The 16737-nt window shown below is 43.4% G+C and overlaps 2 protein-coding genes across 3 annotated transcripts; one reads left to right on the forward strand and one right to left on the reverse strand.

Annotated features, from left to right (window-relative positions):
- The first annotated feature begins 263 nt into the window (after positions 1 to 263).
- On the forward strand, positions 264 to 1230 carry LOC6532952 (adrenodoxin-like protein 2, mitochondrial). The gene is made up of 2 exons (XM_002093651.4): positions 264 to 525; positions 611 to 1230. Exons 1-2 carry the CDS (start codon positions 407 to 409, stop codon positions 948 to 950), a joined length of 459 nt encoding a protein of 152 aa, XP_002093687.2. The 5' UTR covers positions 264 to 406; the 3' UTR covers positions 951 to 1230.
- Positions 1231 to 1803: 573 nt separating this feature from the next.
- Positions 1804 to 15889, reverse strand: LOC6532953. Of its 2 annotated transcripts, none has more exons than XM_015194235.3 (3): positions 15541 to 15889; positions 6351 to 6578; positions 1804 to 4090 (listed from the first exon to the last, which is right to left on the reverse strand). In XM_015194235.3, exons 2-3 carry the CDS (start codon positions 6414 to 6416, stop codon positions 2321 to 2323), a joined length of 1836 nt encoding a protein of 611 aa, XP_015049721.1. In that variant the 5' UTR covers positions 6417 to 6578; positions 15541 to 15889; the 3' UTR covers positions 1804 to 2320. The 2 variants fall into 2 exon arrangements, with proteins under 2 accessions (XP_015049721.1, XP_002093688.1); XM_002093652.4 differs by lacking the exon at positions 15541 to 15889 and adding an exon at positions 7156 to 7312.
- Positions 15890 to 16737: the final 848 nt, after the last annotated feature.

Genomic DNA, 16737 nt, shown 5'->3' on the forward strand with positions numbered 1-16737 from the left:
TCTATCTTTACTGGCTATCGCATCCCTGTTTCAGTATTTAGTGTGTTCACACTAGAACCACCAAAGCAAAACAAAACGAAGTAGTTAAGTTATATACAGAAACTTGTTGTTTTATTATATTTAAAAAGTTATACATACAAAGTTATTTTAAAATTAATATTTTTAATATTACAATTTTGTATTAAATACTAATTAAATAAAAACCATCTGTTTATGCAGCTGGATGTTACTTTTTAGTATGTTAAAGGCAAGGCGACTTTTTTCAGAAAGTCCAATACGGTCACACGCAACTTCACGTTTTACAAAATTAAATTGATTTCTTTATTATTTAACAACCGATCGCAGCGACACGAGTGGGTGCGTGTGATCAGTTATAGAAAGAGATTGCTTAGGAATCCCTACCAGAATGCTAGTCATCAACTCTTGCAGAGCTGCCTCCAGATTGGCGCTACGCAGCCTCAATTTGCGATCGCCGATCGCAACGCGCACTTTCTCGGCGGGATTGGCCCTGAAAACGAAAGATGTGTGAGTATCCCCCACCCCATGATCACTACAATGGTAGCTCCACATTGCCAGAGCAACGTAAACATTGACCAATCTCTCTTTGCAGTGTTAACATAACCTTCGTGCGTGCCAACGGGGACAAGATCAAGACGTCCGGCAAAGTGGGCGACTCCCTGCTGGACGTGGTGGTCAACAACAATGTGGATCTTGATGGCTTCGGTGCTTGCGAGGGCACCCTGACCTGCTCCACCTGCCACCTGATCTTCAAGACAAGCGACTTCGAGAAACTGCCGGACAAACCCGGTGATGAGGAGCTGGACATGCTGGATTTGGCCTACGAATTGACGGACACCTCGCGACTGGGCTGCCAGATCACCCTGTCGAAGGACATGGAGGGTCTGGAAGTGCATGTGCCCTCCACCATCAATGACGCTCGTGCCGCGTAGATAGACACCACCACTGTTATCAATTGTTACAATTTTGAGTGCTAATTCGCTTTAGTTCAACCTAGATGTAGTCAATAATTTTGAATGAAATCGTATGTATTGTCCCAGGGACACGAACCTCAGGCGGCTATAATGGATACACGCATAAATCCGATTCCAGATGCGGATTAGCGTGCGCTGTTGTTTTTAAAGTGTTTAAGCTCAAAGGGATTAGATCAATATGTAAATATGTGTTTGCAATAAATTTACATGTATATTCGTACTTGTTGGTTGTATTGAACCTATGGATGTGTTTTCTGGCGCAGAGATAAATTTGTTTTTATTTTTCTTTTTCTATTGGTAAATCAATACTTTATAAATTTTTTATTCCCATCATTTCAATATCTCGAAAAGCGTTTTTATTTATTAACATAAAAGTGTTTATCTGTAGACACATTTCTTTCCCTGTATTCATGACTCTGCACTTGTGCGCGGCAAGTAAACAGACACAACTTATGATTTTCCTCGGTATCATTGTGATAATGCAGTTTTTAACGGCGAATCCAGAAGAGTGTAGTATACTTTTAAACACACCCCCATAATAATTCACAAATCAGGACTGGTAATTATTACTTAGCAAATTTAAGATGAATAGGCGTTTGTTTAATATTTCTATTTAAGACCATTCATTCGTTTTGCCAAACTTCTTTTGTTTATAACAAAACTTCCAGTCACGGCCAACACAAAGGCTGTTATCAAAGCCCCATTTCATCACCCTGATAAAGTTTGCATTAGCTTTGTTTTGCGCTACCTTATCAGTGGTTCCCATGCCCGATAGTGGGTACTATTAGATGCCACTAAAACACTCGGCGTTTAATAAAAGTAAACTTTTTATTATTTCGCAGCTATCAAATAAAGTAATAAATAAATAATTTAATATATACATTTGCTATATTAACTTATTGTAAACGATTTTCTGCTTTTCCATGCTTTGCCGCTTCTTTACTTCGTTTGTTTTTTATTTTCTCGATATTAACTTGCATATTGTAACATTCGAGGCTTATCTGTTCGTTCAGATGGCCTCAAATCCCTCGTAGGTATAACTGAAACTTAACAAGTCTGACAATTCAATTTCGCTTTGCCTAAAACTAGGGAAACATATGAAGGATAGAGCATAGTGGTAAAGTAGGAAACCATTTCAAAGTGGTGGATTCTGGGATCTCAATAAATAACCGAAGAATAAATAGTTATAGGATAGGATGCCTATGGGGGTATGGGAAATGGGTTTGGAATGAGTGTTTCTGAAGTGCACATAAAACTGATTTGGTTTTCTGTTCACGCCGATCGGTCGCTGATGATGGTGATGAATCCTCTGGCCCGATTCCAGATCCTTAGTTCACATAGGCCATGCCCGCGCCCTTGCGATCGAAGTGGCGCACGCGGACGAAGAGGAAGGCGGCGACTAGAGAGGCGACGGCCAGGACGAGCAGCAGCATCACCAATCCACCCACAAAGCTGGGCACCGACATGCAGATGGTCTCCGCATCCGCGGACCTGGCCGACTGGATGACCACCGTCTCGTTGCTGGCATTGCTGTTCAGCGCAAAGTTCACATCTCCGGGCGCCACCACCTGAATGATCCGGCTGGTGTTTACATCGGTCATCTCCTGCGCATTCCGCTTGTAGATCCTCTGTGGCTTCACCACAATGTCCATGGTATCCCTGCGTCGGCGCACGCCTCGCAGATCGTCCAATCCCTCCACGGAGCGGGGTCGTCCACCGAGGGAAACCAGATTGCCACCGGCACTCAGGTCATCCTTGCGCTTCACCGTGCTGTACTGACCGCTCTGTCCCGGCAGTGGTGGTGGCGGCAGACCCAGTTCGTTGCTGCCAGTGGGCTGAGGCTGTGGCGACTGCGAGCTGGCTGGTCCGGAAACGGTTCCCGAGTCGGCAGTGGGCACGGCCGCCGAGGTCTGAGCCTGGGGCGAGGGCACCACATCCGGTTGGTTCTCAGAGTAGGCACCAGTGGCATCGGAGGCAGGGTGACGTGGATCCGGATAGGCAGCTGGTGGTAGAACTCCGGGGCCGCCCAAGGCGAAATCATTGCGCTCATAGGCCTCTGGCGGACCATACTCCTCGGACAGACCATTGGCGCCAATCTGGGGCAGACCGTACTCGCCACCCGGCAAACCGGGACCGCACTTGGGCTCGGGGCAGTTGTAGCGGCACACCTGGATGACGCACTGGAAGTGCACATTCATCGAGTCGGGGAACTTGAAGGCCTGGAAGTAGGCGAAGCTAACCACCGATGCGGAGGGTCCAAAGTTCTTGATCTTCTGGAACTTGCTCATGATCTTCGGCCTGACAACGCAGCCATTCTGGTCCACCAGCTGGATGGGAGCCCGCTTGCCGTCATGGGCCACACAGTTGCGCACCAGCATATCGAATTTGTTCTCATCATCCTTGATGGCCAGCACCATGGTCATCGTCTGTCCGATCTTCACAATGCCCGATACCTCGGAGGCCCAGGGTCCCTTGCCCACCTGGATTTGCATCCAGCACTGCAGGTTGTCGCCCAGGAAGTTGGCGGTAACCGCATGCAACATGTCCACCTGGAAGGGCCTGAAGGTAACGGCCTTCTCGTAGAAATCGTACCAGGTGCAGCGCAGCTTCCTAGCCTGATCCCACACCTCCTGCACATAGGGATCGTACTGGATGATGATCGTGTTCTCCACATAGCTGCCCGATGGCGTGGGCGCTCCATAGCCGGCGGCATTGTGATTGGCCGAGCTGGTCATGCCGCAGCTGTTCAGGAAGATCTCGAAGGTGGCGCTCAGGTGGCCGGTGCCGGGTTTCAGGTGCACACAGTGTGGATCACTGTAGAATCCCTTGGAGAAGATCATGCCGTAGAAGGGCCGGTCAAACTCAATGTTCACCCGCATGTGGGTCTTCTCGCACTGCACCTGCAGGTGCTTGATCTGCGGACTGTCGTTGGTGCTGGCGAGTGGCCATGCCTCCTCGGATACATCGTTGGTGGCTTCGGTGCTCAGTGGTCCCTGGGGCGCTCCGTAAATGGGCGCCGGTGGACCGTAGCCGGCCCTGTGTTCGAGGGGCAGGGCGGCGGACTCAATGTGCGAGGCATCGCCATGCACCGAGAGGTGCTGTGGAAAGAAAACAAGGGGTAAATGCATTAGAAAAGGGAAACATTTTTTACAAATATCCTACAACTAGTTACTCAGCTAGATAGATATAGGAAAGTCTCTCCCTAAACAGAAAATCCGGCAACAGTGCGTATGAGCAACATCATAACCAAAGTACATCACGTATACGCAGTGTTGCACATTTAGGATATGTGTCAACTCAAAAGTTTTACTCTTATTTTTCATAACCATTTCCAAACACTCCGCCCCATATAAACGTTTCGATTACTTAGGCAGTAAAGTTACGGCTCAGATCACAGGATTGCGGAAAGCTCTCGTTTTGGGTGTGCTTGGGTTATCTTTTCCGTGATATAATTGGATTTGGGTTATGCAATCGCAATCTCTGCCAGACACCGAAATCACTCTCGACGACATTTGGCAAGAAATGCGATGCGAAGCGTTGAAAATTACACGAGAGCTGGAGTATTTCCAAATTAAATGGTTGACAGAGCGGCACGCTTACAAAAAATTTCCGAAATACAAAACTAAAAGCCTCAAATTGAGTTTAACCTATTGCGTAAGACAACGGGGAAAGAGCCACACCCCCTCTGCCCTCTAGAGCTTTGTCACTTTCTTTCTTTCGCTTGGGCTGGGTCTTCGCATCTGGCCGATAATTTCATGGGTTTGTGGCTGCGCACGGGAAGCGGATGTATCTCAAAGTCCGGCGGGGGACCCACGAAAACCGAAAGTTAAATCCCGCACGATGACGGTGTGGCTTTTTCTGTGGGCTGTTGCTGTTGTGTTTGTTTATTTATTATTATATTTGTGGTTTTTTACTTTCGGTGGCTGGTGACCACGCGCTGAGATGTCGTGAGATGATTTTGAAAGTGAAATGACCAAAGGAAAACGAGCTGGCCAACAAAAGAAGCAACGTACCTAATGGAAAAAATAGAGAAACAAAAACACAACGTCTCGAGTCTATTTTCTTTTTTGGACATTCCACGCACTTGGCGATGGAGATATCAATATAAACACATCGATCAATCGATTGGATCGGATCGCATAGGATCGAGGCGATGGCATTGGTAATTTTTCTTCTCTCTTTTTTTTTTATTTTTTTTTTATTTTCGACGTTCGACGCTTTGGAGAAAGAAAACTGACAATAAATAAATAATAAAGCAATCTCTGTGAATTAATGCGCCACAAACAAGAAAGTCAAAACTGGTACAAATCAGAGCATAACTGCAATTTCTTCGCCGCCTCAGCACCCAGACACGCAGTTGGTTAGTTGGATACTTGGATACTTGGATACTTGGACACTCGGCGCTTGGCCATCCAACTGGCCAACAATTTCTTTGGCCAGTTTGCGTTTGCCTTTGCGTTTGAGTTTGAGTTTTCCTTGACGTGATTGCATCGCCTAAACTGCGCTGATTGTGTGAGTGTGTTTCAGTTTTCCATCGGCCTCCAGTGATTGATGCGCTTTAAATAGCCCACTGAAGGCTGCCTCTTTTCGAGGGGGAAGAAAGGAGTTTGTCTTGGCCATGCTTATCAATCGAAAGCGTGCGGCAGCCCCAAAGAAATCCGCCAAATTTATGGCTCTCCTAATGTTGATTGACAGTCCATCATTTTAGAGGTATTTAAGATTTTTAAGCTTTGTAACTGACTGCAAATTACTTTAACATTTTCTATATCCACAAGATACATTGTGGGATTGAAAACTCTCTTTTAAGACAATGTTAACTCACTGTACAATAAATTCTAGTCATAATATACATATGTACTTCCCCGCTTACACCCTCTTCCATTAGTTTCTACTCAGAGTTTTCTCTGCGTTTTTCTCTCTCTCAGCTAATTTTCCAACTCTAATTGCAATGATTAGCAAAGTGCCGTTTAGTTGCTACATTTTCCACCGGCCAACTCTCTCGATTCGATATTGATATTGATCTGCCAGCAATCCGCTATGTGCATTTGTAGTCTTCTGACTACCCAACCTCCCAACTTCCAACCTAAGATGCCAGCCAACTCAATCCGTCAATAGGCACTCGCAGTGATTTGCATTCGAATCGCTATTGATCGAACGGTAGTCTATCTTTGAGTCGAAAGTGAAGAGATCCGCTACAGGTTGGCTCTGCATACGAAATGAGCTGCTCCAAAGTGGGCCACACCGCACAGAGATCTCCTAACTGTACGACGCCACATCGCATCGAAATGATGCGCAGCACTTTCAGATGAATCTTAGGGAGCTATACAACATCTATAGGGTATGCCACCCACGACTCACCTTTGTGTTGAGTACCAGGCACAGGACTATGGCCATTAGGCTGCTGCGTCGCGTCAGGTGTCCCATTTTGATCTGGTTCTATGTGTGTGTGTGTGTGAGTGTGTTTGGCTCGAAATTGAAATTCCAAATTGACGCCCTGGAAACCAAAAATGTGGATTTTTGGATTTCGCTACTCGGCCTCGCGCTGCGGCTTTCTTCACTGCTGCTTGAATTTTTTTGGTGTGGCGTCTGCAAGAAAAGAAAGGGGAACAAGGGTAAACAATGCGGCCGATTTGCATACGTATATTTTTGAGGCCAGTTGTAAAGGCGCTGCTATTTAGCACGAGCTGTAAGGCCGTTAGAAAACACTGTTATCGAACCACGCAGCTTATCTCACATATGAGCATAATGCTCAAGCCAAATCACACCGTTTGGTCAGAAATATGTATGTGCATATATAAAGATATATAGATACGCATGCGACTTTATGGCCGTCATTAAGTGGCCAAATTAATAGCCACAATTGCCCGTTTGCAGGCTTATGGTGTCAGTTGATACGCGCGCTGTGAAAGAAAACTGCATTTGATGTAAAGCAAATGAAAACTCGCGCGCACCAAACAGGAACCACTTTCTATTTTCACTATAACAGTACTCCGCTAACGTTTTTTTTTTTGGCTTCTTTCAATCCGAATCCGACTACAAGCCGACTACTACAACATACGAATCCGAGTACAAATGCGAGTCCAAAACGCCAACGCAGCGTCTGCTTTTCCACACAGTGGCTGCACTTTACGACGAACCATTAATTTTCGATTGTTTTCCTTACGTTTAACAGTCGCACTCTAGCATGACTTGGCCATCGGCTTAACAGTGGCCCGATACCGTCTTGGCCTGGCTAACAGAGAGCTCAGTTGTTGTAGTAATATTTTTTGGACTCTAACGATGCCGAATCCGAATCCGAATGCGATGCCGACGGTGCGCCTGCGTTCGAGTGCCGATAAAGACTGAAGACTGGAAGACTGAAGACCGAGAGACTGGAAGACCGAAGACTGACAGCTTTCACACAGCCGCCGGAGCGATGGAAAAGTAAGCGGCTGCTCTGCCTCGAACGCATTTCACTTGCTCTCGCGCTTCTTTTGCTTGCACTGTCTTTGTTTTTATATCTTAGTTTTGTTTTTGGCTCTAACTTGCAGCCTTAGGTTTTTACTTTTACACACGTTGCTGTGTGTGGAATGGTGTTGGGTGCCCAGGTCTTATTCCCAAAAAATAACACATGTAAATGGGTTTTTAACAAGCGGCGGCCATAAAGTCCGCCGAACAGCCGCTGAAAACCGGCTTGTTGGCGTTGAGCAAGTGTACCATTAACCCACTGAAACAGTAACGGATGCCACTAAACTGGCTGACAATTGTTTTTGGCCAAAGGAGCGGCCGGGGGAGTGGTCGGGGGGTTCACCCTTCTTCAGGTGATTGGATTATGCAATCATGGGTTTCTAATTTCAAGTAACTGCCTATCTTTCTATTTAATATATAAAATAAGTGACTACCTGCCAAACTATATCTACACTCATTTTATGATATTAGAACAGAACTATTAGTATAGTTTTCTTACTCATAGAGAATGTGATGGTTTATATTTCTCATAAAAAAACCTATAGATATATATTGAGACTATTAAGAAGATTGAAATAAATGATAAATGGCTTTTTAATCTTTCCACAGTACCCATAAAAACTAAGTTCAATAGCTATACTCTAGAAATGGGTTAGGTCAGTGCTGGATCATAATTAGTGTAATTTTGACTGGCAGAAAACATCGTAAAATTAGCAATGAACTCTCAGATATTTTGCTCGTTTAAGTGCGCTTACCATTTAACGGCGCTTTACCCATTTATTTCACCAGGTATTTTGAATTTGATTTTCTCGGCCACTTTCTTCCCTAGGAAATGGCCAAAAATTTGCATATAAAACTAGAAATCTTTGGCAATTAGCAAAAAGGCGGCGAAACTCTGTTGGATTTCCTAATATTGTACCTAGCTAATTGCTGGCACCCCAACCGAAATTTCTTATCAAGCCACTTCAATCGCCACCAAAGAAGCTAACAAATCTTTCTTTTTCAGCAGCTGATGGTGCTTGTTTAAAGCTCATTGTTGCTGCTGTTGTTATGTGTAACTGCCAAATGGAATTGTTTATTGTGGCTGTTTGGCAAGTGAAAGTTTTTCACCGCCTTCTTCTTTATTTTTTCTGACTCTGCGCTCGCCCGCTTCTTACAGATCCCGCATATAAGGGCATATATATATGTACATATATATTTTTCTCTTGTTTTGTTTCCCGCTTTAATTAACACTATAAAGTTATTTGCTCACATATCGCGGGCGAAAGGTGCAACTGGGGACTTTTGTTTTCAGCTAATTAGCTTACGATCTGGGTTCAGCATTTTTCATTTCTCTCTGCCGGCAGTCATATATTTACAGTATCGGCGCATTAAATCATGTGAAAAGCGCTGGCAAGTGAAAATGCAACGAAAACTGGATGGCTGACGACTGGTGGCGATGTCTCCACTCCGCCAATTGATTGAATGACAATGCGTGACGCTATATAAACAATATGGTGCATGGTCTATGGCAACTGAAGTGGTCCATTGCAAACTAGGTGAACCACCAGTGGGGCACTCACATAACTCGCGGTTGGATCGTTCTAATTCTCGGTAATTTACGTGGCTTACATTTCGGGGTCTCCCCCTGAGCCGGATATCGATACGAATCGGACATCTCAATGGTCGTGTGTCCCCAGGACTCGATTTGGATAGCCGGCATTAGCACACGACATTTCCTGCGAAACGAAGGCAAACAAAAGCCAAGCTGGCACTGTAATTTCTCTGATTGTAAGGCACTTTTCACACATTTCAGCCCCACGGACTGGTCTAATTCGATAATAACTCTCATTTCTTCGGTGTACCATTTTCATATCCAAAAAATGCCTTATAAGGAACACACATATACAGAGAGGCTCATTCATTGACATCGGTTGTCAATTAAAAGAAAACGAAATTGCATTTAATGCCATGGCCGAGTAATTATTTATCAGCACTCGCTGCATTTATTTTTTGGTTTTGGCATTTGCCAAAACGGCTGCTTGCAGTCCATTAATTTAATTGAACGCTTTCACAAATCCCCCGTCGAAACTAAAACTCACTTCTTTTTCGTTTTCATTCATCTTTGGCATTTTGCAGCCCCCGGGGCGTAAGGCGCATATAAATACGTTTCCATATGTCTTCATATACGTCTCCGATATTTGCTTAATTGAGTAGCTGACAAATTTGCTGCTCTTGACATGGACATGGGATCGCTGATGTCTGGAGATGGCGATCCCAGATGAATGGGGGCTTCCTAAAAAAAAAACGTCTAATAGATGACAGAGGTGCGGTCGCCACCGCAAACACTTCTTTGGTTAACAAAACAGAACTTGGAATGGAGCTGGGAGTTTTATGCGTTGGAATGTGTTTCGTTGTTTGTGGATCGATTCCAAGAGGCGGTTGTTGCTCGGTAAAAGTTTCACTATTGCAGATGCTGTGGAACTACTTTTAATACACCGAAAACAATTATATTCGGTCCTAGTTTCTAAACTTTTCATAAACTTGCTTTAATTATTAAATGCTTGCATAGAATTTATTGACATAGAAACATGTCACGTTGAGATTATTTGATTAAAAATATGAAAAGATCTCATATAAACCTGATTTAAGTGATCCAATCTAAAGAGCAAACGTGCTTGAGTAAATATAATAAATTTAAAGATAGCACTAACTTTTAAATTTTACAGCAGTTTTGTGCATGCAAAATTGTTTGTTTTACCATAACAATAACCATTTAAGTGGCAATAGTCAAACATGCATGAACATTAACGAAAAGCTAAACTGGACGCCTCTGTCACATAAATGGCAGTTGCCCAAATGGCGTTATTAAAATATATATCTTTTCATAACGCGCTTCTTGCAGTGCAGCATTTCGAAATTGTAACGGTACGACCAGCGTTTCCACTCAATTTAATGTCATTTGTGGCTGGCGCGGCGTTTGTGGCCGCCGTAAACGATCGATATTATTTGCCATAGTGGCATAGAAATTGACGTCGGCCCCCAGCTACCAGATAACCCCCTTCGATCCACCAGCGGATCATGCGTAATTAACTACACATGTCGATATCACGAGCCGCGGATGCTGTGAAAGTGAAATTTGTTCGCACCGCCAGCGAGCAGCAACAATGGAGAAGGAGTGGGGCACAAAAAGCGCAAAAATGTTAACAGCCGCCGAAGGTTTTTTTCTTGTAAGAGGGCAATTTACTTTCGTTCACTCGCGTATGTGTGTCTGTGTGTGTGTTTGTGTGAGTGCCTCAGTTAACTGTCTTTTTTATGGTTATTAAGTAACTTCTTTCTTACAGATAAACAGATGGCAACACAGGGTAAACCGATTAGCTCTGAAGCGTGCTCGAATGTTGAAAGAGACCTTCGCTGATGAAATGCCCATATATGTTTCCCCTTTAATTTGATTTTCTTTCTAAAGCTTTTTAATTTGCATCGGTAACTGTTTCAGTTAGTGGTTCGTAAATTTAATTTCATGATTATATCGGTTAGGTCAGCTTGGTCATTCGTTTAATGGGGCTTACAAATTCGGTAATCGATGGGTCGTTACTGATAATTTTGGAGAGTATTTTTCTTAAGCAATTTAAAGGTTTACCAATATTTTGCAAGGCATGTGCAATTTTATAAGGGAAAGGTAGCAAAATGAATTTGGAATTGAACTGGTCATAATACAAAAGACTTAGGCAACAAACTTCCTTAAATACAAAAGATTTAGGCAACAAACTTCCTTAAATACAAAAGACTTAGGCAACAAACTTCCTCAAATACAAGCGACTTGCATACCAAAAAACAAAAGACTTAAGCAACGAACTTGCAACCATACAGGAGCAGCCCGCAGTTTTTCGCAACTTAAGACCGCGCAGGCGATAAGAAGAGCCCCACAGCCCGGACATTATGTAAAATGGAGCAAACAATTAATTTTCTATGCTCCACTTCGGCGACAAGGCGACAATTAAGCAATGAGATAAGGCGAAGGCGCCCGCAGACTTTGCCTCAGGTGTTGTCTGAGTGGCAAATGAAAGTAAATTGTGGCAGCCGCAACTTCGACGGCATTCCATTCACTTGGTCGCTGCTGTTGGGAAATTGCCTTGCCGCGCCGCGCATGTGCGTACAAAAATGATAACGCAATTTATCGCAAAATAGGGAAAGTGAATTTCAGAAATGGGCCTCGCCAGCAATTTGCATACTAATCTGACACACTGCGGGTTGAAGGCCAGGGAAAACATATGCGGGTATGCGTTATAAGGGGTGTGAAATGTGCTAATTGAGAGGAAATTGCAATCATGCCAAAGGAAGCAAAGAAAAATACCAATGTAAACGGCATTTTTCGCAAGCAGTGACTATTTTTCAGATAAACGGTGCAGGAGCTTAAAATATTATTACTTATTTGTATAAATGTTGAAAGACTTGAAAGTCTTGCTGTTACCAAAACACTTTTAAAATTGCTCAACTTCGTGATGATATGCAATTAATTATTTTTTTGTATAATTTCCCCCAGCTTGCAGTGAACCATAACTTTTCCCAAAAAGAAAAAAGTCCGAAAAAGTCCTGCTAACTGTTTCCGTTAACTGCACAAAAGTTGTGGCAAGTAACCCCTCGGTGATCATTAGTGGAGTGCCGTTAGCCAGGATCAGTGATGCAGATGCAGATACAGATAAAAGGAAACAAGACAATTAACATAATTCACAAAACCCCATATTCTCCTGCCCATTTCGGGTTCCTTTTGTTGCTCTTGCCATTTTTACTTTCCATTTCTTTTAACGGTAAACGCGAAATCCGCTAAAAAAAAACGACTCCAATTGCAAAAGGGGGGAATCGGATCGCAATCGGATGCCATTGAATGGGCAGAACCGGTTGCCGCTATTGCCATTGCCGAGCCAACGAAAGTAAAAACTCAAGGGCTTGCACTTTCTGCCCAAGTTGTCCGGTCCAGTTCAGCGCCGATCGGTGAAAGAACGATGGAGTTGAAAGAAGACGGCGGGTGAAAGAAAGCAATAAAAATGCGACAAGGTGATCAGCGGAGAAAGGAGAAGAAGAAAGGGGGTGAGCTGCAGGCATATCCTCCAGTTGCCACTTGCAACGCATCGTTAGCCGAAGCCAACTTGAAACCGAAGTTGCAGTGCCACTGAGCGTTTTGTGCACTTTCAGAAATGGCAAGTGTAATGTCATGTAATGTTTTTACTAATTTAAAGTAAAAGAAAATGTTCTCTCGAAAAAATATATAAAAATTCTAATTTGAACAGTTTTGAGAATTTGTACTGACATACATATATTAGGTTGCCTTAAGATAACATCATAGTTTTTTGCTCCGTGCAGAAACAGATCCAATGAAGTTGGCGAAGCCCAAGCCGGTTGCATTTTGCTCTGAAATAATTAGTGACCCAATTTCGGGCTGCGGCGGCTGTCGCCACGGAGCGGCCTGTTCCGCTTGCCTGCCCGCCGCACCACTGAGCCACCACCACCACCACCAGCGCACCACTTGCAACTTGCAGATCGCAGTGGTGCAAGCAAATTGCTCGACTCTGTGGCACCGCTTGCTGGTGTAGTGGTGTGTTGGTGTGGTGTTGGCGTACTCGTACTTTGTGGCATGCATGCAAAGAAAGTGGTTTTCATTTCTTTTCAGCACACCGCTCTGCCCCACATGCAGTTGCTATCTACCATACCATACTATACGTTACTTGAGATGTTTCGTTTAAGCTGCTCGATTTTTGGAGTGACTCTCGTTGAGTTAATGCGCAGCTCAATCAGAAAAGAAAAAAAATTAGAGGAAAACGAAATACGAATGGATCTATGGGCGGGCATTGATTTGACTGATTTTCCATGATTTCCATGATAATTTCAAATCAACTTTGATTGCGTCTAATGAAGAGCTTTGGGTGCAACTTGAAATGGGCAGTGACGTGCAGCGGATGGTGCCAAATGAGATTTTGTGGTCAACAAGCCGAAAAACGCTGAGTTGGCTGCCGCGATTTAGAGGGTTAACAGAGTTAACCAAGTGAAAAGGAAAGAAACCCAAGGAAATGGAAGTGAATTGAATTATTTCTCGAGAATAACATATGCGAAATTCATTTGGCGGTATCATTAAAAGTGGATTGAAAGTCAAGTGAAGGCTTTAATAAAGAAATAGTAATTCTTGTGAATAATGTTAATATTTTGGAGGTATAAAGTTTCTTTTAAAATATTTTGATTTTATAACTTGAATTTGCCTTTAAAATCTTTAATTGTAACTTTTATTTTTACCACTACCGTTGCATTTTTCTCTCGAATTCTATTTCATTCTTTTCTCTTGGCAGTTAATGAAAATCGCGTTTTCACAACTCCTGGAGCTGCCAATGAAAGTTCGGTCGCTTTTCTATTTTCTTTCTAGCCCGTTGTTGTTTGACATTTTCACGCTGCCATGAAAAACTGCGTGAAAATTGCACAAGGCGGCGAGACAATTGCCGTTAATTTGAAATTGTCGCCAAGTCCCAGAGCCAGTTACCGTGGTCTTCAGAGCCCGTGGTTTTCAGAGATTCCACTGGAGATGGTGGATGGTGGAGATGGAAGTCGATGCAGTCGAGAGCGAGAAACCAGTAATTATTGCAGCAAGTGGTGCAGCTTCTTTCACTATGAGAATGTCTGCGTCTGCGGCGTCTGTCTGTGTGGAATCAATTAAAAGTATTGCCAGGCGCTATGTTTGGGCAGCATTGACAGGCAGTGGCCCACACGGCGTATGAGCAATGCAACCCAGTTGGCCAAGAGCGCGCGTGCTAAGAGATCCCGAGATACTTTGGCTCAGATACTTTGTTACTTAGATACAGATACAGAAAGTATATCTGCTGGTTACCATCGTGGTGTTTTTTTTTATTCAAGATAGAGCGTACCCAGCGAAATTGTTTTCATGTGCGGCGGCCCAAAGTGGAGCAGTTTTTGAACAAAGCAATTCGCAATATTAATCAACGCAGAAGCTGCGATACATGTATGTATGGAAAACTCAGCGACTGCAACTGCAACTGCAGCAAAAGCAGAAGCAGAAGAAGAAGCCACAACTGCGAATGAGAAGCGGCACAAGATAATTTCAGACTTTCATTCGCGCGAAACGCGATGAAATTTCACCAGCAGAAAAATCAGCAACATGAGACACACAGAACGAGTGCCGGCTACTGCACCACCGAACCACTCGAATCTCGTTTCAAGTGGGTGATTGGGTAGTGGGTGGTGGGTGGCTGGATAGCTGAATGCCTTCTTTCTCTGGCCAATTGAAAGCTATGAGTATGCAAATCCAAATTAAGCTTAATGAGCCAAGGGTTCCACATCAGTTTTATCCGCTTCACGCCTCAGCAGCTCACCAACTATTGTTAATAATAGTTATATTTCCGCATAATGCACGTCGACGAAAGTGGCTGTGTGTTTTTTGGCTTTCTTCTGCACTCATTTGCTTTTTTCAACGAAAATAACAAACATTTACTGGTATTCTCTCTTTCGGCAAAGTGATTGCAACGCTTTTGTAAGCAAATGGAACTGTGGGTTGAGTGTTTGAAGGCTTCTTCACAAGTTATGTGAATGGGGCAGATGCTTATATGGTCGGCAGACAGACCATAGACAGTTAGGTGGCCCACTGCTAAGGCTGATCATTAATTTTGTTTGAGGTGTGAAAAACGGCTTCTTTGTAAAAATAGCTCTTTTAACGACTTTAGAGCAAGCGTTTAATTATTAATAACTAATTATTATTCAGAAAGTGGAGAAGAGCTTTCAACTTTACAAATAAATTATAAATATATTTAAGTGTATATTAAAAATTCTGAGGTGAATAATTTACTTTAACAGAGCACATTCCTAGCAAGTTTGTTGCCTAAGTCTTTTGTTTTTACTGCAAGTAATTTTTCGAAATTCTTTTTAGGGATTGTGTGATAAGTTTTTTTTTGTACTCAGCATAGCAGTGCACTATATTTATGACACCAAAGACTCAATAAATAATTTGTTAAGATTTTCTTTTAAAACCACTATCCTGTGACACTTGAATCCGTTCATTGATCCCTATACTGTGCTAACACATTTGGCAAGCCAGTTATTTTTCAATTTCGTCACACTTTCTTACCTTTAGTCAGTTTAAATCCTTTGCATTGGGTTCGGTTAATCCCTTTCAGCTGGAGTCAATGGCACAGCGGCGGATCACGATTGCTTTTTAGTGTTGGGTGTTCCACTGGAATCGAGGATTCGGATGTGTTCGTTGCACAAATTGAAACAAGAGCAAGTCTCGAGTTGCTCACTTGATTTTGTAGCTTGTTTGTATATTCGAAATTGCCAAAATATATTCCAATCGTTATAAATTTTCGATTCCGAGCACTGCGATCACGGAACGAAGGGACGCGCAGCGGACGCGAAGGTGGCTAACAGGACGCGACTGGTGAGACAACTCGTCGCTCACAAAGTTGAAATGAAAATGCGGCCCGGCCATATCGCTAACCAAGATTTTATATCGCGTGAAAGTTTTGACCCCTTTACCATTGGAGCTGTCGCTCCGCTCGAGCGCCCGATGCCTTGAAAAAGCGGCAAAGAGAGCTCACGAAGATTGGAAGATTCGCTCTTTTGCTCGGCAGCGCCTCGCCGAATGCAAAATATGCCGTTTTCGGGTATTCCAAAAACAAGTTTTCGGCCAACTTTTCATTTCAGGCCGCTTTCTGCTGCCGCTGCTGGCCACCTTTTTCTCTTTCTCTTGCGGTTTTCAAGTAAGTGATATATATAAAAACCAATCTTTTTGCTTTTTTTTTCTGCCCACCGTCTCTGTGGTGTCAAGGTAACTGGTGACGTAGATCGGCGGTGGTGGCCTGCCGGATATCGAGCGAACTACCTCAACGATTGCCTAATTTCGATTGTTATTCGAAAAGGGTTCGCGTCCGGCTGTGAGTCAGCTAACGGCTTTTTGGCCACGCTTATTATTATTCTGGCCAATGCATTGGAAAATTAAATTATGATCGCCAGCCGCTTATGCAATCCCTAATGACATAATGCACACACTTAACGGGCCACGATGTGTGTACGAAATGGGTGGTGTGGATTTTCATTTTATTGACCTTTGTGTGTGCGTAGCGTAAATAAATTTAATTCGATTATAAAGGCAACTTTTGTCTCTCAGAAGCGCATAGAAAATGTTTCGATTTTAATTGAGTCATTTACAGTTTCAAGTTCGTTGCCTAAGTCTTTTGTTTCTAGGGTAAATAAATTTAAAGTAAATCAAATAACAATGTGTTGATTCTGCATCTTGAGGCATTGTTTATGCATATTGATATTCACT

The sequence above is a fragment of the Drosophila yakuba genome, chromosome 3L (genome assembly GCF_016746365.2).
Source record: "Drosophila yakuba strain Tai18E2 chromosome 3L, Prin_Dyak_Tai18E2_2.1, whole genome shotgun sequence".
NCBI lineage: Eukaryota > Metazoa > Arthropoda > Insecta > Diptera > Drosophilidae > Drosophila > Drosophila yakuba.